General features: G+C 40.3%; 1 protein-coding gene across 1 annotated transcript in view; it reads right to left on the bottom strand.

Annotated features, from left to right (window-relative positions):
* The window catches only part of LOC149278447 (zinc finger FYVE domain-containing protein 26-like), a gene marked incomplete at its 5' end in the record, with an annotated part of 78,949 nt that extends 52,693 nt beyond the window's left edge, over window positions 1-26,256 (bottom strand). The window contains 19 exons of the mRNA XM_089501931.1: window positions 2,446-2,568; window positions 2,853-2,957; window positions 6,020-6,216; window positions 6,405-7,150; window positions 8,205-8,310; window positions 8,744-8,971; window positions 11,237-11,329; window positions 13,771-13,890; window positions 14,369-14,632; window positions 14,741-14,933; window positions 15,221-15,375; window positions 15,568-16,149; window positions 16,245-16,463; window positions 19,873-20,033; window positions 22,611-22,699; window positions 23,254-23,418; window positions 24,176-24,309; window positions 24,970-25,513; window positions 26,167-26,256. Of these exons, the coding sequence (XP_089358057.1) occupies window positions 2,446-2,568; window positions 2,853-2,957; window positions 6,020-6,216; window positions 6,405-7,150; window positions 8,205-8,310; window positions 8,744-8,971; window positions 11,237-11,329; window positions 13,771-13,890; window positions 14,369-14,632; window positions 14,741-14,933; window positions 15,221-15,375; window positions 15,568-16,149; window positions 16,245-16,463; window positions 19,873-20,033; window positions 22,611-22,699; window positions 23,254-23,418; window positions 24,176-24,309; window positions 24,970-25,513; window positions 26,167-26,256 (4,314 nt within the window). The remainder of the gene's footprint in view (window positions 1-2,445; window positions 2,569-2,852; window positions 2,958-6,019; window positions 6,217-6,404; window positions 7,151-8,204; window positions 8,311-8,743; window positions 8,972-11,236; window positions 11,330-13,770; window positions 13,891-14,368; window positions 14,633-14,740; window positions 14,934-15,220; window positions 15,376-15,567; window positions 16,150-16,244; window positions 16,464-19,872; window positions 20,034-22,610; window positions 22,700-23,253; window positions 23,419-24,175; window positions 24,310-24,969; window positions 25,514-26,166) is intronic.
* Window positions 26,257-26,357: the final 101 nt, after the last annotated feature.

The following is a 26,357-nucleotide window of genomic DNA, read 5'->3' as shown; positions in this document are numbered from 1 at the left end:
TTAGAAAGAGACTGAACATGTATGGTTTGGAAAGGTTGCCAGCAGAAAGCCTCTTCTCTCTAAAAAGATCATGGCAGCACAGCTTAGGTTTGCAAAGTTGCATCTGAACAAACCACAAGACTTTTGAAACAATTTCCTTTGGACAGACAAGACCAAAGTGGAGATATCTGGCCATAATGCACAGTGCCACGTTTGACAAAAACCAAACACGGCATAGCAACAGAAACACCTCATACCAACTGTCAAGCATGGTGGCAGAAGGGTGAGGATTTGGGCTTGTTTTGCAGCCACAGAACCTGCGAACCTTGCAGTCATTAAATCGACAACAAACTCCTCTCTAGTGTTCTAGAGTCAATCGTGCGGCCATCTGTCCGACAGATAAAGCTTGGTCGAAAATGGGTCATGCAACAGGAAAATTATCCCAAGCACACTAGCAAATCTACAACAGAAAGGCTGAAAAAGAACATAATCAAGGTGTTTCAACGGCCCAGTCAAAGTCCAAACGTCAACTCGATTGAACTGCTGTGGCGGGACCTTAAGAGGCACGTGCCCACACGTGAACACGTGAACTGAAGCAACGCTGTAAAGGGTCGGCCAAAAATCTTCCACAACTATGTGAGAGACTGATACAGTCGAATCAATTACTTTTAGATATTGCTGCTTGATGTGGTTGTACAAGCTATTGCATCACTTAGTTTTTCACAAATAGGTTCTCCATTTTGGCTTTATTTTTGTTGAAAAAAATCACGGCATGGTGTAATATTGGAGGTTGTATTTGCATAAGTTCTAGACCTGCTAAGCAACATATGATTGGTATGTCCTGATATGAAAAACCATAGAATTCAAAGAAGGTGTCATTTCTTTTTCACATGATTGTCGATCCTAACTCAGATTACGAAGTAACCAAAGTCATTACTCAGTATAGATTGTTTTGTTCTTTTATCCAGATAAATTAACACATCATTAAAATCACATTAAGATTCAGATTAATTCTCATATTTAAAGTGTTCAATATTGTGTTTGTTATAACACTGTATTGCATTTGTATTAATTTGACCATACATTTTAACACTATTAATCATTAATCTTCTGTCTATGTTTATGGTTGTGTATTATGGTTACATGAAGTTAGTGATAAAGGGGGGGGCTTGCCACATTCAAATGATATCTTATTTTATAGTTATATACTACAAAGAAATCATGCCTTATTTTCCTTCAACGTCAGAGCAGTTCTTTGTGAACAATTTTGGACCGGCCCTGAAGCAACCTGCCCCTATGTGCTAATATGGCACCCGGGAAACTCCCCCTTCCCCAAACTTCTTGACTTGTACACTTCGTGGAAAGAGGCGAGCATTCCCTTATTCAGGAGAATTGCAGAGGGGGCGACGCCACATGAATATTCATGAGCACGGTTAAATGGCCATAATATAATATTTCCCCTACCTCCCAATTGTCTCCATGGGAGTGTTTTAGTCTATGAGGGATAATTAAGCCCTCGGTATAATGAAATACTTTGCCTGTGATAGTGCCTAATGTGCTTCACTAGCTTTCCTCGTACAATACTGCTTGATCTTTGACTACATTGACTGCTGCCTGCTCTTGACTTTGGCTTGTAACCCTGAATATTCTTTTGCGGTACGTGTTGGTGATATTTGACTTTGCCTACATCTGCATTCTACCTACAACTTGTGTACTTGCGCAATTGAATTCCAAGATACCCATTCTTCCAGTACACCCTGCCTCCCCTGTGATAACGCAGAGGGCGTTAAGGTTCAATTCTGCATCACAGATCTGCCCTTTATTATTGTATGTGGTTACAAAAACAGTATTCTCTCACACTCTCACTTTCTCAGTGTCTCCCTACCTTCTCTTGTCAACTATGTCCCCCTCTTGTGGAAGTACTTCAAGAAGACAGAATAATGCAGACAGACTCCAGAAGAAAGAGGGGTGCATAAATGCTTCTCTTTCTCTGTGAGCCTATCTGCAATATATTGGCCTTTTGGAGTACTTCTGTAAAAGGGCAGATCCACGGCACTCATCACACGGACAGCCTCTCCCTTGTAGCTCCAACCGGGGTAGAGGGCGCGCATGCAGGCTCTGTCCTTTTGAGGAAGGGCTCAGAGAGAAGCGGATCAAAAAAAATAAAAAATAGAAGCACAAGAAAATGCAAGAGGAGAAGTGGAAATGGAAAAGGACAATCAAGGTATGGAGACACAGAGAGAGCGTGTATCAGGGATATTTTTAAGAGGCAAGAAAAACAACTGCGTTTCTGGGAGACGTGTGACATTGTGTAAAAACGTACCACTTGCTATCCTGAATATCTCAATCCATGTTATAGGCCACACTGGTAATTTAAAGATTTAGATTAGGGGGAGTGCATTTTATAATCAGGACAATACGGTATATGATAAACATATTTTTCTCCTACACATCCAAACTAATTACCTGTAGGGATCTCTCGGTGTCTTTGTTTCGCAATAGATGCAGGAGATGCTCACAATGAAGACTGATTAAAAGCTCTGTTGGAATAGGATAAAACAATGCCCAGTCTTCACACAATACATAGTCCTGCAAAAGAAACAATACAAAAAGTGACAATAAGGTACAACAAGGACACATGCACTGTGCTCCTTATGGATCCCTTCGAGTCCCTCTGGCTCACTGTACTGCGCATTCCAGGATGTGATATTACTTCCTGTTGCTTATGTAAGACAAAGACTATGGAGAAGGATTTGTTCAAACACCAGACGCGTTGTAGGACTGACCTCCACATCACAGGACCAAATCATCGTTTCATGAGGCAGTGGCATAGAATTTTTGACCAGCAAAAGAGGAACAAATTAAGTCCATACCTTGGCTTCCAGTACGATACTAATGATCCTATGGGGGTTGTCCACACAGTCCTTTTTTAAATCCTGCCAGCTTGACCACATTAAATCCTTTTTCACCCCAAGTATCTAAAAGACATAAGAAGTGCAGTATAGTTAAGTATCAAATACTATTAACATATCTGTTTATTCATGTATTTTTCCTATAATTAAAGACATGTAATACAGGAATGCACTTCGCTTAGAGGCAAAAACACAAATAACAATATACAAAATCCTTACAGAATTAGTAAAGTTTAACTTTTATTATCAACTTAACTAAAAATAATGGCTACCAATATATACACACGCCATAGGCACCTGCAGTTGGTTTGGGGCAAAAGCAAACCTTTTACTGTGATGAAGTCAATGACCAGAAATCATGTTTGCTGGTAGACAATGCTGACAGATTTGAGAATGTAGCTTGTTGTTGTTAAGAAAACAGACTGCTTTCTCAGAACTCTCATAATCAACAGAAAATGTGTATAAGTGAAAAAAAATAATATGTATTAATAAACTGACCAATAACACAGTTGCAACCCATAACCCAAGACTCTCTACAATATCCAACTGTAAATTCAAAACTAAAAAAAGTGGGGCGCTTGTGTAAAACTAAAAAGCATAAAAGGTAAAATACATGCAATAATAGTAAAGCAATCTAATAGTACTCAGACAATATAATGGGATTGATTTCCCTTAAAAAATAGATACTTTACTCTCAAAATAATCAAGTTAAAAATGCCAGTGGTACAGTGGCTTTGTAAAGAACAGCGAAAAACCAGCAGCAAACATAAAAACCACACTTACAAGGGAAAGTGCACAGTGAATACGTGAAAACTATGTGGTTTATGAAGTTCTAATGAGTTAGATTCTCAGTTCGCATGCAAAATAAGGTGCATATTTTGTAAAGAAGTCAAAGTATAAATTGCAATGAAATAAGAATCTAAATATAACATCCAATAAGGTGCAGTTGATGAAAATTCCAATGAGGTAGATTCCAAATAGGTGCGTACTCATTTACAGGTGTGATATAAGGTGCGGTTTAGGGCTGAAACAACTAATCGATAATGAAAATCGTTATCAACGATTTTCATTATCGATTAGTCGAATCGATTTTTATCGATTTTATCCTTATTTAATCCGACCTCAAACAGAGATCGCATTATAACACTAGAATCCAGATCCCCCGCAACGCTGCAGGGGACCTAGATTCCCCTCACTGTCGGCCGGGCTCTCACTTCCGTCTCTCTCCCCCCTCCCATACACCCCTCTGACTCCTCCCCCCTCCCTGGTATTTTGTGACCCTCCGTTGCTGACAGGCACTTTCACTGCAGCTTCATAGAAGCCTCAGCGTAAGTGAAGGGCAGTAACGGAGGCTGTCTGTGCGATGTGCAGACCCCCACCGGCTAACAGAGAATCGAGGTCTCCTGCAGAGGATCATCCTCTCTGTCAGCTGGTGGGGGTCTGCATCACACAGACAGCCTCCGTTACTGCCCTTCACTTACGCTGAGGCTTCTATGAAGATGCAGTGTAAGTGCCTGTCAGCAACGGAGGTTCACAAAATACCAGGGAGTCGGGAGAGAGGCAGAGTGGTGTATGGGAGGGAGGGGGGGGGGGGAGTCAGAGGGGTGTATGGGAGCCGAGTGGCATATTGGAAGTTATAAGACATATTGGGGGCATAAGACATATCTGGGGGTAAAAGGTATATCAGGGGGCTCAGTTGGATATCACTGGCATATAAGGAGTATAAGGAATATCAGGGGCACAGTGGCATATCAGGGGCACAGTGGAATCTCTGGCATATATGGGGCAGAGTGGCAAGCTGGGGGTCAGATGTGCATAACTGGGGGCAGTTTTGTAAATAAAAGAAAATATAAACAAGGCTTTTTTCTCAGTTTTTATTAAATATGAAAAATAGTTAACATATGAATTAATATTTACTAATTACTTTGTATTAAAACCTAGTTTGAGAAACACTGTTTGGGTTCTTGTAGCTTTTATTATTATGTCAGTAAAATAAGAAGGTGAATAGCGAGAGGCCATTGCGATAAAGAGATGAAAGTGTAAATTGTACGTTTTTATTACATTATTTTAAATAAAAAAAAATTGAATTTTTTATCCGATTAATCAAAAAAATAAATCGGCCAACTAATCAATTATTAAAATAATCGTTAGTTGTAGCCCTAGTGCGGTTTATAAAATACCACATTGGCTCGATTTAAAGAAAAAATACTCAGTGGAATGGTACAACAGTATTTTACCTAATAAACAGGAATACATTTATTGTAACATTTTTGGTATCTATTACGCAGTTAGTCAGCATATGTTTATATTTAAACAGAAATTTGAAAAAACAATAGCCATTTTAAGGTCTGCCTTAATTCATAATGCACCTTACTTATAGATATTCCCCTCTGCCCCCCAGATATGCCTTATGCCCCCTATAAATGCCACTCTACTCCGTAGAAATGCTTTATGCCCCCCTGATATGCCACTCTGCCCCCCCCAGTGCCTAGCGGGGCCAGCCAGTGGACATCTGCGTGATGAACGCAGACAATCCCCGCTGCCGGGGCTTCAGGAGCACCAGAAGGTTATGTCACGCCGGAAGTGCCGGCAGCGGAGGTTGTCTACGTGCATCACGCAGACGTCCACCGCCTGCCGGAGGTCACCTGCAGCGCTGCGGGGGATCTGGATCCTATTCCTGCTGCTTACCTGCAGCAGAGCTAAATGAAAAATTAAAAAAGAAAAAACACCCGGCCAGAACTACGAATTACACATCCCTACGCTAAACCCCGATTATAGGACGCACCCCCACTTCAAAGACTTAAAAGTGGGGGAAAAGTGCTGTCTATATATTCGGGCAAATATGGTATATATTGCACTGAAAGATACTGTGTGGTTCCACCAGGAAACAATGTACTAAAACTACATGTGAGAATCCAAAGAACAAAAAGATCCTGTAGTTCTTAGAACTTCTCAGGGTGGTGTGCTATATACCTGAAGTTCAAGCAGGTTAGTCATGTTCTGTCATTCTTCAACAGTTTATTTGCCTGCAGTACCTTAACATAAACAGTTACTTACACTGCATCATTGAAATACCTAGAACCCCATTAAAAAGGAGTTGAATTACTTTGAAAACATTTTGAACATACCTTTTGATACATTTCCAGTTCCTTTGTTTTACTTTGCAGGTCCCGTTTCAAATCATCATTAATATGCATTTCACACAAACAATAATCTAAGATCTCTTCAGAGGCATCCAGAGGCCATTTGTCAAGAAAGCGAAGGGCCATGGTGCTCCTGAGAACAGGATCATTGACAGCTAAAAGGTATCTCCAACCATCCTTTTCTATTTGCAAAAAAAAAAAAAATGATCAAGACAAAAAGCGATCTCATAATCCAGGCATCATAGGCCTTGACTAGTCTACATGTCATAATAGCTCTCACACGTTTAAGCAAAAACCATTGTCTGTAAAATGTGGCATGTGTCGACATTATTACGTGTACATATAATTATGCATCCACACAAAAGCATACCTTCAGCAGCGGCACAAGACAACAGGACATCTTTGATTGCTTCAAGTCCTTCAATTTCACCAGTAAAACTATCTAGAATCTGGAATACCATTTCCCAATTTGTCTCGGAAACTGCCTTCTGAAAAATGTCGGTAATTATATCAGCGGCTGTAGAAGAGTGAAAACCTAGAGAAATTAAAGATGTCCGTAACTTGCCGCGGATAGCCATGACATGTTCACTACCATCCGGCAAGGCACTTAAAAAAGGTGCAGACATTACAGAGATTAATCTTTGCAGAACAGGAAAATCGGAAAGCAGCACATCGCACTCCTTTGCGATTTGGTCTGCCTCCAATTGATTCTCTTTCTTGTTACTTCGTAACTCCATCCACGACAGACTTGATTTAGGTGGCTTTTGACGTATGGACGCACTAAAGCAGGCCATTGCTGCTGTCAATTTTGACTTCGATTTTAAAAAGTTCAGGGTTGTCATTGTAAGAAAGTACTGGTTAGCGTCAGACATGGGAGATGATTGTTTCATAGAATGATTAGTCCCCGTATTCAGTCCACCACATGGAACCAGGATTTGCATATCTGGTAAAGAGGCTTCCACACACTGTACAGCTGTTTTTGTAATATTATCTAGCAGGGATTGTGCCTGGATACTTTTCATTGTGTTCCAGAATAACAAAGGCTCACAACAGCAGTCTGCTATAACTTGCTCCACGTTCAACAAAAGGTTTTCATTGTCCAGCAGCGACGACAATCTGTAGGATGTAATCGAAGGTTGAATACATTTATTAATGTATCACAGTGGGAGGCTCTTTAAACTTTGCGACTTTAATATTGTATCTTGGAAAACCTCTAAGACAAATGTCACTAATAATATCAAAAACAAGAAACTTTCAAAATGGAAATGCATGCTGATCTACTGGAAATATTTTGGAAAGGGGCAATATGACTGATGATTACATTGTGAAGTTTTATCTCACAGATAGGTGTATTCACTAACCATTTCCGCTCCTTAAATCCAGGATGCAATATGAAGGGCCAATTCCAATAAGGTCTGATACGGCCCTTTATAATTTATAGTTTAATTATTGTGACAATTTAATTATGCATCATGCTAAGCTGCCTCTACCCTTCTTGCAGGAGGTCTCACTGGGATTGATCCATAGTGAAATTAGAAAAAATAAAATATTCATTAACCCAAGATGCTGCCCGAATGTGGACTACACCACAGAAATGCCAAGACCTATCACATCCATCCTTTACAATAGCATTTTTTATACTTCAAGCATAAGCGGTTTTAGGGGGTTATCATTTGACATGTAGTGCTATGAAAATGTAAAGGTTTTCATGTTATTTATCGTATTGGCTTGATTATAGGCCGCACCATTCAAGTTTGGCGATATTTTAACAAAAAATTTATTTTTATAGAAAAAATACACTGTGGAATGGAGTGGAATGGTAAAACAGTATTTTATCCAATAAACAGGAATGCATGTATTTTAACATTTTTGGGATCTATTATGCAGTTAGTCAGCATAGGTTATAAACAGAAATTTGGAAAACCCAATAGCCATTTTAAGGTCCCCCTCCCTTATTTCATAATGCACCTTACTTCTAGATATGCCACTCTGCTCCCCTAATATGCCTTATGCCCCCCACATATACCACTATGATACCTAGATATGCCACATCAGGGACAATAGCTATAAGTGGTCACCTTTCAGTAATTTTCCAACATAGCGTAAACACTCAAAACATTATTCATATCGCATATACATGTATTCCTACAAAAGACTTCGGACCCCTTACCTTTCTGGTAGAACCTGCCTTTCAAACAGCAAGTGTGAAATCAACTGAGCCGGATTTTGTTGTAAAAAAATAAAAGGATTTCCCACCTTCAAATCCACTGTTAAACCTACAAAGTAATAGGTGACACATACTCAATGGAAGAGATAAAAACACACAGTTTTCTTATACGAAAATAAAGGGTATTAGCTCATCAGAGTCACAAAATTAATTGCTTTGCTTTAGGTCACTAAGAATACAGCTAGAGTGGGAGAGAAACTTTGGAAGATTAACTGTCAAAGGAAGAAGAAGAAGAAGAAAAATAATTAGTTTTTGATGGGCGTTTTTAAAAGGATAGCAGGAATAGAGCTCTGACCTCTTCCTCAGACAGACATTTGTATTATATGGCCGAATTGGACAGGTATTCTTAGGTTTCAGAATATGCAGGAAACTTCAAGTGCTTTTTACATGACAATAATGAACAAGGGTCAGTTAAGTTAAAATGCTAATTAAAATTAGAGTATGATGAAAAACATATTAAACTTTCAGGTTTTTATACTTACCAATCTCAGGGTTTAAACTTTGAATAACAACTTTAGCCAAAGTGTTTACATGTGTAAAGAAGCTCTTTATGTATTTTGAATTATGGCTTTGATTAGATAGAGATGTTTCACTCTTCTCCAAGTTCTTCAGGAGCAGGGACATCTCCTGGAACACAGGATGCGTCTGCACATCATGAGTTTTTATAGACAACTGATCCATTAGTGCTTGTGGCAGATTTCCTTTTGGTTCTAAATTCAAGAAAACATGAAATATACTTGTTAATTGTTAAATGCAACAGAACACAGCTTGAAAAGTAATCAGTAATATTCACAAATTAACCAAGAGTATGGCTGTCAAACATTATCCGTTTCAAATATGACACTCTGATAATCTTGTTATCATGGCACCTGTCAGTGAATGGAATATATTAGACAGCAAGCTAACACTTCGTCCTCAAAGCAGGAAAAAATGGACGGGTGTAAGGATCTTTGACAAAGGCCAAATTGTGATGGCGACAACTGGGTCAGAGGATCTTCAAAAAAATAAAAAAAAATTTAAAAAAAATGCAGCTCTTGGGGGCTATTTCCAGTCTACAGTGGTCAGTATCAAAAAGTAGTACAAATAAGGAAAAGCTGTGAACCGGCAACAAGGTCACGAGCGGCCAAGGTGAAGGCTGGCCTGTGTGGTCAAATCCAACATACTAACTATGGTATGGTAACCATACCATTATGACTAGTGTACATACATACAGTAAATAAATACATATAAACCATTCAAAAATCTTTTTGAACCGGGGACTTACAAGGAGAGAGTCAAGTCTGGATCATATTCAAAGGAATATGATGATTGCTACATATGCCTACGGAAAGCATAACTCCCAACATTTCAGGTATCCAAAACAAGACACCTTTGTTAGGGGGTGTGACAAGAGTCAGGAAGGGGCACAGCAGGTCCTGGAAGTGGGCAGGGTGACATGGCCACCTCCATGCTTTAACCAAATATCTACCTTGCCATCATGGGTGTACACATGGGAGTTGCAATGGGAGTATGTGATTTTACAGCTCCTATAAGAGAATCTCCCCAATCAACCTTTAAACTCTACTGCCGCAAAAGCTGCTGGGAAAGTAGTACAGTGCCTGAAAATCAGTTGGCAGGTATTGAGGTATGAGAAAGACAGGAGAGGAGCCAGTAACATTGGCTACAAAACATAATTTGCATAAAACATGTTCTGTATAACACAACTGTGCAGAAAATTTATATAAGTCGTCAAAATGTATCCAAATTGTGAATAAAGTGCTTTAAACTCTAATCACTTCTGTTAAAATCTGAAGAAATTACAATTAAAATGCAAAAAAAGGCATCAGGCAGTGGACCCATAATCTTCCAAGTTTATCTAATTTGTATACATGTGCATCAGTAGTAATAGAAAGATAAAGAAAGAAGGAAACAAGGAAAATGTAGAAAGCTGCTTTAAACACCAACTAGAACGGTTTGGTGTAAGCGCTAGCAGAAGCTAAAATGGCAATACATACACATACAAACATTGTTTGGAAATGGCCTTTTAACCCTTCCCAGATTGATGGGCAGCAAGTGCTTCTCTAAGATCTTTGATGTTCTCCTTGGCATTGTATGAACACACTTAAATGCTCCAGAACAGCAAACTAATAGGACTTCGGCTTTTATAGAGGTGGTCACACTTCTCTAAGATCAATTAAAGATAATTTTATTAGCAGCACCTGTCTGCTACTTAGCATCTTAATTCCTATGGAAGCAGTAGGGGTGCACTTAGTTTCTTAGTTTTTCGCACATGGCTTCTCCATTTTGGCTTTACTTTTGTTGAATAAATCATGACACGGTAATATGTCGTGTGCTGTTCTTCGTCTGAGGTTGTATTTAACAAATTTTTAGACCTACTAAGGAACATAGATTTGTTATGTCCCGATATGTAAAACCATATAATTCAAAGAGGTTGTACCTCCTTTTTCATATGACTGAACATATTCATAAAAAATACATATGATAAATGGAGAGAGAGAGAGACAGAGGGATTATACAGGCCCTATTTGCATTTTTTTTTTTTTTTATATATATATAAAGACAGGTACTCATATGACAATACATAATTGTGAAAAGTTACAACTGTGCTGGAAAATCCCTAATATGATTAAAAAAAAAACAGGTAAAAGTGTGAAGAAATAATATATTTGTGTGTGTCAAATTAATCATCCTTTTGTTGAGTCTTAATTGCCTTAACCAGGGCTTCTACAATAACACAAGTACGCTTATAATCATATCAACATATTTGTTTCCAGTGGCATTTATCACGTATTTTTATATGTATATTTACATTTGAATTAAAAATGTTATTTTTAGACATTCACCCGTAATGCCATTTTAGTTTCTTATAGCCTTCAATACATACGGTATATTAAAATTAGCAGATTAGCCTGTAAGGCATTTACTTCCTTTAAGAAACACATTAATTTCTTGCACATGTAGTTAAAATTACTCACCATGAGAAGTTATTGCAGCTTTTAGACGAACAGTAATTTTTTCCAGCTCATGGCACAGAGTAATCTCACGAACAATGTACTCATTAGTCATCACTGTGTAGCAAGTATGTAAAACTTCTGTAATACTGCACTTCAGTTGGCTGCATATTTTATCTTCTTCGTGTTATGGAAAATAGATAAATAATAAAAAATTAAAGAAATCTATGGTTCCACATTCCACTATGCCTTTCAGAATTTTTTATATTTTTTTTTGTCTTGGTTGGTGAAAGGAAAGCATCCTCAATGTTGAACTGAAAATTGAATCTCCCAAATACTCTTCCCAACTTTTTTATCATTGCATAATATAAAAGCAATCAATAGATACAATTTATCTTATGACTTACAAGGTACATCACTGAGAATGTCACTAGAAGACCAATGATGCCATGGCATGTCATGGGTTAAAACGGATGCAATAGCACCCATGACCGTAGGGGAAAATACTGTCCAATGGCAGCCCTATGTGTTAGCGTGCATCTGTAGCATCCTTGCAACTATATACATTACATAGTAGTATAAACCCTATGTAGTTCAGTAAAGTTAGTAAAAAAAATCTTTAGCCAAAAGGTATCAAGGGTAGATTTGAGGATAAATTATATAAAGTGCATGTATAAAACTACATACATTATACAATACTGTGCAAAAGTTTTAAGCAGATATGACACCCTTTGCCTTCACAACAGCAGCAAGTCTTGCTTGATAAAACTGCACACAGTTAAGGAACTCAGCAGGTTGGTTGTTCCAAACCTCTTGGAGAACTAACCACAGTTCTGTTGATTTAGGCAGCCTCATTCGCTACTCTCTCTTCACATAATCCCAGACAGACCCAATAGTGTTGAGATCTAGAATGTAAGCAGAATTTCTAGAATTTCAGCAGGGCCCTCCTAACTTGTTTCTGTATGCCATCTTGTTATGTTATATACTAATCGTTATGTCCTGTCTACTCTTTGTGCAGAGTTGTGGAATCTGATGGCAGTATATCAAATAAAACAAAATAATCATGGCTCTGTAGGAGCCATATCATCACTCCAGTGACTCATTGTTCTCATTTACATTAAAAGACAGTTCTTAATGACTTTGGCTGTATGTTTGGGGTCGTTGTCATGCTGCAATGCAGAAATGCAGACCCAAACTTGCAAGAAACCTCCACCATGCTTCACTGTTGCCTGCAGAGACTCATTGTATCACTTTCTAGCCCCTTGGTGAACTAAGTGCCTTCGCCATTTTTCTGCACTTCAGTTTCTGTGTTTTTGTGAATGGTTAAGTGTCGCCTTGTTTCCACACCTGAGGTATGACTGTGGAGTGTGCCTATGAGAATTTGCGCCCCAAAAATAGCATTTGTAAGGTCTGGCAATGATTTTGGACATGATGCCCTGGCTTGCAATCAGCATTCTAATTTATCCCAAAGGTGTTCAGTGGAGTTAAGGTCAGGGTTTTGTGCAGGCCACTCCAGTTCCTCCACACCAAATTTGCCAAATAAAAATATGTCTTTATGAACCTTGCTTTGTGGACAGAGGCAGCCATGTCGCAACAGGAAAAGGCCATCCCCTAACTGGCGTCACAAAGCATTCAACTGGCTAAAATGTATGTAGTCTGTGGCATTAACATTAGCCTTCACTGGAACTAAGGGCCAGACTAAGGGGAACGAAGGCAGACTTGCGGGACTGCGCGGGAAATCTGCAGTTCAGCTAAGGAGGTGGGCATGATTGTCCACAAATGTGGCGGGAGCGGAACACCCACATTGCGGGAGCGGGCGGGATTAAAAAAGCCTTCAGAGTCCAGTGTCAGTGGGTTTTTTTTTTGTTTTTTTTTTTTATAACCACACTAATTGAAGCTTGGCACTGGGCAGAACAATATTCAGCTTATGTGCAGAACAATATTCAGTTTATGTGCAGCTGCTCAGCCGTGGCTTCACCACTCAGCAGCCTATCCCATGCGTGTTTAAATTCTCTCACCGTGTTAGCCTCTATCACTTCTCATGGGAGGCTGTTCCATTTATCTACCAACCTCCCGGTAAAGCACACAAAAATGTTTCCAAATCACCTGGAGGACTAAACAAGGTCTCTGTAGGTCTTACAGTGCCTTTGGCTCATGACAGCCCTATACAGACAGCCCTCTAGAGGACAGCAGAAAGCAGCAGTGCTGATGCACCGATTTCTAAGCCTTCCTAAATTTCAGATTAGAGACAACACTGAATTAAAAGGTGGGGGTGATCTTTGGCCCTACTTAGTGAACAGACCATAATTTTACGTGTTTTCTTCTTTCTTAATATTTTCTCCTTATTTAGATATGTTATTCTACTTCATACTTGAAACTTTAAATCACATGCATTTCCAAACATGAATAATTATAAAACATGCAAGCAGTTTTGAACGTGTAAGCATCAAAAATATTCATTCAAAACAGATAACACAAACTCTATTTTATTGCAGACAAGATTTGTGAAGCAACATTGCTAATTGTATTGGATTTAAAAAGGAAATAATTTTGAATACCTAATTCACTCTGCTCTTGAGATGGACACGGATAAGTAATTATTTTACTCATTTGTTGAAGGACACGTGGTAAACCCTGGATACCAGCAGGATGATCCATAATAGAATCAGGTTTTGAGCCTGCAGATAAAAAAAGTAAAGCTTTCCATTTTATATTATACTTTTTACTAAAATGTAGCCACATAGGCTAATGTGGCATGTAACATACAAAGCCGTGCCTCTTCAGCTTTTGTACAGAACCTCATTGTGCCTTACATTTAAGTGTTCTACTCTTACACAAGAATTCACTCTTTGATATAATGCAGTACACAGAAAAGACTGAGCTTATCTATAGCGAAAATAAAGAGACATGCTGCATGCAAGATAAAAGATTATTTACAGCTGTACTTAAACTAGAATCGAATGGTTAATTTGTTTATTTGAGCTTGAAATATTAGTTCATGTGAAATGCTTGAAACACATTGAAACCACTGCTAGCATTATTCTCTTTCTACCCATCGATGTATGCTCCCCAACAGTAAGGGCTTCTAAATACTAAATATCTAAAATACATTTTACTTTATATTTCAATTGAATAGTGGGTTACATAATGTTCTACCTTTTATTTCACAGTTGTTATAAAGCCTCCTTTCTGCAGCCTCAAGGAGTTGCTTGCAAGTCTTCCAAACACGGGCCTGGGTGCAGGCCAAATCAAACGCGGTCATTGCAGATGGATTCAGCTCTTCCACCACATGCATCCAAGGATCAGTCTTTTCTAAGTTGGCACTTTTTGTCCAAAAATCATCTTGTAATGTGGGTATTGGGCCATCCGTAGGGGAAAGCAATTTGTCCATGACATCCGAAATGGAATAGAACACCATGCCTGAATTAACAAAAGCAAGGAGGTCCAGACTTCAGACCAACCAAACCAAAAAACACACTGAAGGTAGTCAATACAGGTTAAAAATGAATGGCAAACATGATAAATCACCTGCTGCTGCTGCATTTCCAATGGCTTGTAAAGTAGAGCGATTATTACACATCCTTCTTACGTTTGATTCCGACATCTGGTTTTCAATTTTTTGCTCCACTCTAGAAAGTTCCCGTACTACCTCTTCATAGCATTCCATGAAAACCAACTCACTGTGACTTGTTGATGACTGAAGGTTAAACATCAGTGCCACCTAAACATATTGATTTGTGAAAATGATAGTTAATAATGATATGAATTAATAAAAAAAATATGCACCATCCATGATACTAGGAGATGGAGTTTTATTTGCAAGTATCATTATATAATCAGTAAGATTGTCTCAATATTGAAACCTCAGGATAAAAGAAGAAAAGTAATCAAATCCAACATTCAATGATATGGCATGTAAGAATAAAAAGGCAATAACTTAAACCAGCCTTCTACACATACATTGAACACACAACATACAAAACATTAGGATTATCACAGGGTACTTACTTGATGAGCTTCAATGTAGTTTCCTCTCAATATACATGAAATAAGCAAAGATTCAGGTGGGGAGAGCATCCTCGGAATCAAAAAACATTGTTTTTGATCCTCTGCTGTATAATTTCTGCCACTATTCATGGCAGGGAAATTACTTGAAAAACTGCCTACAAGGTTAAAAAAAAAAAAAATAAAAAAAAAAATTACCTGTAAAAGTCTGTTGAACAACTCTGGCCACAAATACATTACAGTACGTTTAATGTGTCCCTTGAAACAAATTCATCATTGAAAAACATTGCTTCAATGTATTGATCTTTAGGTTTTAGCTATATCCTATAATGGTACCAGTCATCTCTTACCTGTATTCAAGTTGCTCATGACCAATTTATATCTCCATTGGGCTTCAGATATATATTTTGATAACGTAAGCACTCTGCTGCTAAAAGTGTCCCTCGTACATTCAAACAGGTTTGGCGCCTCATTGCCTGCCTCTGTACTCCGCTTACGTAGGACTTTAAGTTCCTCCAGGTTATCCTTTAAGATTGTTAAGAACTTTTCTAGGACAAATTCATCTACCACGAACCCTGACAACCCGCCAGTAAAGTGTGTCAGGTCTAAATAATTCTCACAAAACAATGTTGATCCTTCAGAAATATCATTAGCAACGTTAGACGTGCCATTGTTACATTTTGATGTTAGCGCTTGTGGCAGAGGGACTTCTTCTGCAAATCCATCATATTTCACCTCTAGTTCATCCTCATCCACCTCTATACCACGATCCACAGATTGTGAAGATCCTAAGGATTCTATGGTCAAGTCATTTATTGAAATAAACATCAGGGAGAAAATGTTCTCCAAGATTTCAAGCCTCAATGGGGGAGGCAGTTTGTCTAAATAATACTGACACTTTGTAAGATACTGTGCAAAAACATCTGAACTGCCTGGATTAAAAGGAGAGAGAAAAATGATTAATGCCTCAAAAGAAATAATAAAACCAAGTCAAAATACAGCTAAAGTTGTGTGTCTAAAAACATACCTGGGTGTGAGAAAGAATCCTTGTCTGGCAAATGAAGCGGCTCAACATCAGCTTCGGAACAATTCAAAACGCTGTCTTGGCAGTCCTTGCACGGAACACGCTTGTGAGCGTATATACTGAGAGCATAGACAGCGTATTTCATAGCACAAAATGCCTGGAACAATGCAATGCTGCGATGCTGCAACAGCAAGACGATTCCCTGAAGTGGATTTAAGGAAACTGAAGGGAAAAAGACCATACATTTTAGAGAGATGGTGGAAGTATTCAAGAATCATTGCAAGATAAATCTGTAAATATTGGAGATTACTTATTTTTCAATGTATTCTCCGAATTGCAGGTGACATCAATATTTATTTATGGCAAATGAAAAGTACACCGTTTAACCCCTTCAGTCCCAGGGGGTTTTGGTACCTTAAGTGCCAAGTTATTTGGCCATTTGTCAGTTCAGCCATTATTCCCTTTCCTGTGAATATATGCAAAGATAGATTTGTTTTTTCAAGGGGAGAGCTTTACTTTGATACCACAGTAGGATTACTAATTTAGTATTAACTAGAGGAAAAGTGAAAAATAAAATCCATATATTTTTTTTCACCTCTGAATCCTCACAAAATTTGTAAAATTGCCAGAAAATACTCTCAAAGTGTATCAATTTAGGTGTATTGATTTCAAAAATACCTCATTTATATAGAATTCCAATACATTCCCAGCAGTTACATGAGACATATTATAAGGTGTAGGGCTGCAACAACTAATCGATAAAATCGATAATAATCGATAATGAAAATCGTTGCCAACGAATTTCATTATCGATTAGTTGAATCGATTTTTATCGATTATAAAATGAGGGTTTTTTCAGAGCAAATGCTCTGAAAAATACCCCTCATTATATAATCCGTTTTAGTGACTCACAGCAGCAGCTCCTACTTACCAGTCCCTCCCTGTAATCACTGTGACAACTGGCCCCGCCCCCTTCCTTCTCCCAGAAGGCCAGAACCACATGGCTGTGACACTCATCTAACTGTAAGTATAAAATTAATATTTGGGCTGCTGAAGGTTAGGGGAGGTGGGGGTTAATTTAGGGGCAGTTATGGTTAATGGGGTGTTTAGGGTTAATTTAGGGGAAGTTATGGTTAATGGGGTGTTTAGGGGCAGCTATGGTTAATGGGGTGTTTAGGGTTAATTTAGGAGCAGCTGTGGTTAATGGGGTGTTTAGGGTTAATATAGGAGCAGCTGTGGTTAATGGGGTGTTTGGGGTTAATTTGCGGCAGTTGTGGTTAATGGGGTGTTTGGGGTTAATTTAGGGGCTGTTGTGGTTGATGGGGGTCTTTAGGGTTAATTTAGGGGATGCTGTGGTTAATGGGGTGTTTAGGGTTAATTTAGGGTAGTTGTGTTTGATGGGGTATTTAGAGTTAATTTAGGGGTAGTTATGGTTAATGGGGTGTTTAGTGTTAATTTAATAAAGTTAACTTAAGGCGCAGTTAGAGGTAAAGGGGGGCAGACTAAGGGGAATCTAAATCCTGGGGGCAGTGAAGATTAACCCAGTACTTATTTATAAAAGTATGGTGTCAGTGTAATGCGAACAGGTCTGTGACTCTGAGGGGACTATGAGGTATCTGGGGGGTATAAGGCATATCTGGGGAGGATGGAGTGACATATCTGGGGGTATAAGGCATATACGATATATAAGGCATATGTGGGGAGGGCAGCGTGGCATGTCTGGAGAGGATGGAGTGGTGTATCAGGGGGTATAAGGCGTATCAGGCACAGTGGCATATGTGGGAGGCAGCGTGGAGTGGCACATGTGGGAGGCAGCGTGGAGTGGCACATGTGGGAGGCAGCGTGGAGTGGCACATGTGGGAGGCAGCGTGGAGTGGCACATGTGGGAGGCAGCGTGGAGTGGTATATGTGGGAGGCAGCGTGGCATATGTGGGAGGCAGCGTGGAGTGGTATATGTGGGAGGCAGCGTGGAGTGGTATATGTGGGAGGCAGCGTGGCATATGTGGGAGGCAGCGTGGAGTGGTATATGTGGGAGGCAGCGTGGAGTGGCACATGTGGGAGGCAGCGTGGTATATGTGGGAGGCAGCGTGGAGTGGTATATGTGGGAGGCAGCGTGGAGTGGCATGTCTGGGAGGCAGCGTGGCATGTCTGGGAGGCAGCGTGGCAAGCCTGGGCTCAAATGTGCATGTGGGAGGCAGCGTGGCATATGTGGGAGGCAGCGTGGAGTGGTATATGTGGGAGGCAGCGTGGAGTGGTATATGTGGGAGGCAGCGTGGAGTGGTATATGTGGGAGGCAGCGTGGAGTGGTATATGTGGGAGGCAGCGTGGAGTGGTATATGTGGGAGGCAGCGTGGAGTGGAATATGTGGGAGGCAGCGTCGAGTGGAATATGTGGGAGGCAGCGTCGAGTGGAATATGTGGGAGGCAGCGTCGAGTGGCATATGTGGGAGGCAGCGTGGAGTGGCATATGTGGGAGGCAGCGTGGAGTGGTATATGTGGGAGGCAGCGTGGAGTGGTATATGTGGGAGGCAGCGTGGAGTGGCATATGTGGGAGGCAGCGTGGAGTGGCATATGTGGGAGGCAGCGTGGAGTGGCATATGTGGGAGGCAGCGTGGAGTGGCATATGTGGGAGGCAGCGTGGAGTGGCATATGTGGGAGGCAGCGTGGAGTGGTATATGTGGGAGGCAGCGTGGAGTGGTATATGTGGGAGGCAGCGTGGAGTGGCATGTCTGGGAGGCAGCGTGGCAAGCCTGTGCTCAAATGTGCATAAATTGGGGGGGGCTGGTTGGGAAATAAAGACAAGAAATGCATTTTATCAGTTTTTTTTTTTATTCTGCGTTTGTATTTAACATCATTTGTTTATTAAATTATTTTAAATAAATGAAAAATGTACATTCATTTTTTTATCCGATTAATCGATTAATCGAAAAAATAATCGGCCAACTAATCGATTATGAAAATAATCGTTAGTTGCAGCCCTAATAAGGTGTACATTATGGTTGGATTTTTACATTGGGTAAATTATGCAAAAATTATAACTCTAACTTTGGACAAAAGAAACCAAAAAATACCCCAAAACTATATATTCCTGTAACACAGAAAGCGAAGAACCATTTGCCCCATACAGTCTACCCAACCTTTGAATACTTTGCTTAATATATCTAAGCTTAGCCTTCTCCCTATCCCATGCTTGCTGAAATGCCTTCACTGTATTAATAGCTACCACTGAAGTTCCAGCAGTGAAGGTTGTCTACACACATCGCGCAGACGTCCATGGCTGTCGGGGAGGAGGATCCAGGTCCCCTGCAGCACTGCCGGGGATCTGTATCCTAACCCTGCTGCCTGCCCAGCGCTCGGAACTGCATTGAGCGACACAAACTGCGCACCCCTGTGCTAAACCCCAAATATAGGCCGCACCCCACTTTAAAGACCTAAAGTGTGAAGGGAAAAAGCCCTTCTTGTCGTGAAAAAACCAATATATAGTGGGTACACTAAATGAGTGAGGAGAAAATTACATCTAAACACGAGCACCACAAAAGTGTTAAAACAGCCTTGGTTCCAAAGAGTACAAAAAGTAAAAAAACAGATTGGTCCTTAAGGGATTAAAACACAGGCTTATAACACAAACATACCTTCTTCTCCTTTTCCCACCGATGGTTCTCTCTGCAGAAGATCTAGAACATCTCCCTCATTTAATTTAGCAAGGTTTGTGAGATCATGCAAAATGTGAAGCGTTGAATGGCTCTCTATGTCGTTCAAGTGACAAAGAATGACTTCCTTAGAAATAGTGCGACTGAAAGAAACAAAGAAAATGTAATGGTACAAAGAAACATTTTACGAAAATATATATTAAGCGTTTTTTGCCTCCTCAAAACCGCTTTGGATTTTATTCATCAGATCACCACAGTAAATAAACTGCTCAAAATAATAAAGATTACACATCCTAGATCTGAATGAATGAACTAATCGTATGACATACTTTAGTCTTTACATAGTTGAATGTGCCGACAACAAAATCACACAAAAATCCTCAATGTGTTATGCGGGACCTAGGACAACACGGATTATGCACCCACAATGCAGAGACGGTAGCGTAGCACAGCACAACGGGTATTGGAAGTTCCACAGTCGAGGCAGGCAGCACAGGAGCAAGGACAATATACAAGCCAAAGTCGGGGCAGGCAGCACAGGATCAAGGTTAATATACAAGCCAAAGTCGGGGCAGGCAGCACAGAATCGAAGTCAGAAAACAAAGCCAAGGTCAGGAACACGTAGATCAATCAGAATAACTCACGATAACCCAGAGATACACAACAGTGACTCTTTGAACGGGCAATGAACTAATGGGACAGGGGGTTTAAATAGGAAGAATGGCGGGAAACACCATAGCAACCAAAAAGAAACAACATAGGAAGACGTCATCGCGACCGGGGCACACTAATGGCGTCGGCGCGAAAAATAAATAAACAAACCGGCATCTGCGTGTGCTACACCCGCGAGCGCCGCGGGTGTGCCACATCGGCAGATGCCGCCGAAGTCGAGCCCCGCGAACGAGTCGCGGCAACCCGCTCATAACCCTGCGAGTGCCGCCGACTCGTCGCGGCGGCTCGCTCATGCCCACTGGCGCGTCGTGGGCGCGCCACGGCGGCTCGCATGTTATCATGCGTCCGTCGTGGGCGCGCCACCTCGACGCGCCCCTCCGTCTGTGCCGCGCGCACAGTACACCGAGAAGACGTGCCCGCGGCACGTCCTCTCAGTGTACGTGCCGCGGGCACGTCACACTGAGGGGACGGGAGCGCGTCAGCGCGCAAGCGCCGCCCACCAGCGGCAGACCGGCGAGGGACCGCGGCGGACACGGCAGGTATCACACAATGGAAATCAAATTTATCAACCCATGGAGGTCTGGATATGGAGTCACACTCAAAATCAAAATGGAAAGCCACACTACAGGCTGATCCAACTTCGATGTAATGTCCTTAAAACAAGTCACAATGAGGCTCAGTAGTGTGTGTGGCCTCCACGTGCCCGTATGACCTCCCTACAATGCCTGGGCATGCTCCTGATGAGGTTGCAGATGGTCTCCTGAGGGATGTCCTCCCAGACCTGGACTAAAGCATCCGCCAACTCCTGGACAGTCTGTGGTGCAAAGTGGCGTTGGTGGATAGAGCGAAACATGGAGCGTCCCAGACGTGCTCAATCGGATTCAGGTCTGGGGAACGGGCGGGCCAGTCCATACCATCAATGCCTTCCTCTTGCAGGAACTGCTGACACACTCCAGCCACATGAGGTCTAGCATTGTCTTGCATTAGGAGGAAACCCAGGGCCAACCGCACCAGCATATGGTCTCACAAGGGGTCTGAGGATCACATCTCGGTACCTAATGGCAGTCAGGCCACCTCTGGCAAGCACATGGAGGGCTGTGCGGCCCCCCAAAGAAATGCCACCCCACACCATTACTGACCCACCGCCAAACCGGTCATGCTGGAGGATGTTGCAGGCAGCAGAACGTTCTCCACGGCGTCTCCAAATGCCAAACGTCCTGCATGGTGTTGGGCTGTAAACACAACCCCCACCTGTGGACGTCAGGCCCTCATACCACCCTCATGGAGTCTGTTTCTGACCGTTTCAGTGGACACATACACATTTGTGGCCTTCTGGAGGTCATTTTGCAGGGCTCTGGCAGTGCTCCTCCTTGCACAAAGGCGGAGATAGCGGTCCTGCTGCTGGGTTGTTGCCCTCCTACGGCCTCTTAAACGTCTACGCTGACAGACACAGCAAACCTTCTTGCCACAGCTCGCATTGATGCGCCATCCTGGATGAGCTGGACTACCTGAGCCACTTGTGTGGGTTGTAGACTCCGTCTCATGCTACCACTAGAGTGAAAGCACCGCCAGCATTCAAAAGTGACCAGAACATCAGCCAGGAAGCATAGGGACTGAGAAGTGGTCTGTGGTCACCAACTGCAGAACCACTCCTTTATTGGGGGTGTCTTGCTAATTGCCTATAATTTCCACCTGTTGTATGTTCCATTTGCACAACAGCATGTGATAGATTGTCCATCAGTGTTGCTTCCTGAGTGGACAGTGAGATTTCACAGACGTGTGATTGACTTCGAGTTACATTGTGTTGTTTAAGTGTTCTCTTTATTATTTTGAGCAGTGTATATACATAGCGAAACTGGAGAGATTATTTTCCTTCCACACTAGGGTAGATATGTACCAAACATATACATACCCACACACAAAAAGGCTGATTAATCAGGACCATTTATAATCATTAGTATAAACCTCTCTCATAAGTCAGAGTTCTATCCAAATACTTCTGGTTTCCCATTTATTAGCATTGTAAGTTTTGGTAAGTTTTCCAATACCTGCTGTGTTCTATGCACCACTTCAAAGCCTCAACCTGAAACATGAGGCCATCACAAAATTCCTTCAATATCAAATCATTGCAGGAATCCTGAAAAATAAAATATATTAAAACGGACAACAACCTTTTTCACAATGTATTGCTCTAAAGAAACCATGCAATTGTTGAAAATGTTTACAGTTTGATTTTGTGCAGTTATCTTGCTGTAATCAGGTGTCATTGGTACAACTCATTTGTAAAAAGTCAAAACACAAATGGTTTGCTATTTTGTATGAATTACAATTCCTTCTTGACATTTTCATGACCTACAAGTAAAGATTTGATATTTATCTGTGAAAAACCCCTAAGCCGTTTTATGAGTAGTACAAATGTTACATATATTTCACTAGTTTAACCTAAGCATACCCTGCTTAAGTTAAACTAGTAAATAAAACGTTAAGTATGGCCAAACATGCACAACATTAATTTTCATTCCTGAATTTACTCCATTCTCCTCTGCCCTATTCCTCAGGGGAGATCTATTATCCCAAAAACCTCACTCAGCGCTATTTTGTAACCTCACTTTAAAAGTGCAAGGACATATCTGGTTACCTAAAAAAGTTACTTTACATCTAGAATGTGTCCTCGATTTCATCAAAACCTACCTCAGAATCGTGCAGAGCACAAAGAAGAGCGTTAACTGATTCGATACTCTGACAGTGAGTCCATCCCAGAAGCACAAGAAGACGTCGAAGCGGTTGGAATTCTTTCTTCAGTAGCATTGTTAAACTTGAGAAATCTTCCTTCTTTAGCAAATTTAAGGCAGTAAGCTGCAACATAGAAATGAATATGATGACAAAAAAGGTAAAGATTTTCCTTTTGGGGGGCTTGTTCCAAGGGGTATTTAATAAATCTGAGGCAAAATTTTTTTTTTTTTTAAAAGGAACAGAAAGGCATAAGCAGGACTATCTTGCTATCATAATATGCGCCAATGACATATTAACCTGTGTGGCAGAGTAAAGTACAATCAATATAAGCAGCACAAACCAAGTAGTGTTAGAATGGTTCACACCAAGAAACTTATTAAAAGGGACAGTTTTACTTAAAAAAAGACATAGTACAGGGGCTACACAAGAGCCATTGGGAGAAGGTTGGCCAAATCAAGAACATAAATGGTGGGCCTCAGTGCCAAATAAAGACATAAAAGCGGAGAAGACTTCAATCTTGTTTGTTTGTCTCTTTGTAGGGCAGCTTGAAGGACCAGATAAACAAAACATTTGATTATTAAACATTTTTAGCATCATGCCTGCTTCACTTCAACCGTGCTATATTACGCAAGAAGCAATTCCTGCAAAAAAATCATCATTTGTCACAGCTGCCACAAAGCTGTTCTAAGTTATACCCCACTCCAATATACAAATCAGGGTAACTTAAAAACTAAATACAAATTACAGATGTTAGATTGATTCAAGTGCTAGATTCAATTATGATTTTATCTGCATTAAATAAATAATTCCCCTTTGGAAGCAATGCAATGGAGAATAAGGAAGAAGTCAGAATAAGATAGCCAGAATTGTTATCACAGACCAGAATCTGCTCCAGAAAGTGCTTCTCGGTGGAATGAAAATAGAAGTAGGCATTCTTCCATGAGGTTGATTGCTCAGGGGTAGCAAATAAGGCAAGAATTGCGCTCTCAGAATGTGAAAGCACATTTGTGGCTCCTGTTCAAAAACAAACAAATTATGAAACTTTAGTTACCTTTTTTAAGTACTTTTAATGTGTTTTTAAGTCTTTTAACTAAACTTTTCCAAATACATTGCCAAATTTATATTAACAATGGTACATTTTCATAGAAGAAGAATAGGCTATAGCACGGCTACCATCGGTAATATAGCAGCTGTTCATACATACATGAAGCTCTTTATGAAAGATGCAATGTGTCCACATCCGACTGGCACAAATAATGCCAGTTACTTAACTTTTCATTTGCAAATGGTGCTAATGTGCAAATCTGATTGGGCGATTGTGATCGCTCTCCCAGTCCAATTTATGTAGGATGAATAGAGAAGATCTTTTGTTTTTTTTGATGGTTTCTCTCTTTTGTTTGAGGGAAAGGGAGGGGTTAACTGTTCTCGTGTATAGTTGAAGTGTTCTTAACATATACAAACCTTGTTGTTTCTTTTACAACAGAAAATAAGTGTTTTAAAAAGCAAATTTTTTTGATCACAGTGTAACAAAATTTAAATTTTTTTCCTGTTTTTTTCCCCTGTTTTTTTCCCCATGGCTTCAAAATTTCCAGACATTTGACATCTCTACCACCAATAGAAAATAAAACCTTAATTGACCATAAACACATTTTTCCACTCAAGGTATAAGCTCACCTTTTTCTGGAGTCTTCAGTGCAATTATTTGAGCGTTTAGTTTTTCACTGGCCACATTTCCATATAAACTGATCAGCCCATAGTTGCTTTTTCTAAGCATGCATCCTTGTACTTGTTCTTCTTTTAAATTATTTCCCTTGTTCTGACAAGCTTTAAAGAGCTCCTCACACAAATGTTTTAAGTCACTTGTCTGTAGCTCCACACTAAAGCGCATTGTGTTTAAGATGCTATATATAGTCTCAGCTTTCTGTTGCTTCAGTTTTCTTTTTGCTTCAGAGTCATCCTGTGTGAAACCTTCAAGGGATGTTAACGTTTGTAAAATAAAGTCCACTGAAATTCTCAGCAGGGAATTGTTATATTTCACCGCGGCTGAATGGGTGTCACCAACAAGTAAAAAACGTAAGATTGCTTGGACAAGTCTAGGATTCTGAGACAGAGTGACATGTAAAGAAGAAATGGTATCAAAGCTGAACTTTGGATCAAGTCTTTCAATTCCGTCTTCCTTTGATCCATGATGACTGTGTAAAAAGGCCTCAAATAATTCCTAAAGAAAAGAACATATTTTTAGTGGCCATTTTAAGGATGAGCTTTCAAGAATCTCAATCTCGTTTTACCAAACTATTCTAACCACAAAAACAGTCCACGGGTTAAGAAATAACAATTGATATATATATAGATTACAGCAGTTTAAGGGTGGTCAAAAATAATTTAGCCAGCATGAAAACAATGGAGGGGTAAGGAGAGTGTTATAAAATTACTCTTGCATATGTCTATATACAAAGTGAGCTCTGTTAAATAAGAAAGATGCTTATCCCGGGGAGGCTCCAAGAGTTGATCCCCAGGCCAAGTTTCGGCGTAAGGAGTTAATGGTCCGTACGATTGACTATTGGTCGGCGGCTGGGGCCTGCTCTAGCATCAACCAACGAAGGGCAGCTGCCCTACTCTGGCTAGTTAAATCACAGAAGGTAAAAATGGTCAAACATAATTGCAACATACCATTACTAAAAATGTTAGAGACAGCAAAGTCTGGGATACAGGCAAGTTTTTAACAGACCATGTTCCTTAACCTGGATGTGCCAAAAAAGTAAGACAAAAATGTCCAGGTGACAAGGTGGTTCTGTAGCTATTGAACCTCTTTAGAGTGCAAGACAAGTTCGAAACAGGGAGACCTGTTTTATGTGTTTATTATGCCATTACCTTAAGCGCTTGTTCTGATGCATCATTTTTCAATTCTTCTAAATACAATATAAATTCTGTTTGATCTTTCAGCATCTCTGGAACCTGTTTCTAAAAAATAAAATGTAAAATGTATAACATCATCCGTAAAAGGTAATCATTCTGTGGACGAATAACTTAACATGTTATTAAGATTTGATTTGGAACGGGAG

Source organism: Sceloporus occidentalis, unplaced genomic scaffold (assembly GCF_023333645.1).
Source record: "Sceloporus occidentalis isolate IW3139 unplaced genomic scaffold, rSceOcc1.0.p SCAF_188, whole genome shotgun sequence".
In the NCBI taxonomy this organism is placed as follows: domain Eukaryota; kingdom Metazoa; phylum Chordata; class Lepidosauria; order Squamata; family Phrynosomatidae; genus Sceloporus; species Sceloporus occidentalis.
This window is presented reverse-complemented; position numbering and strand designations above follow the sequence as displayed.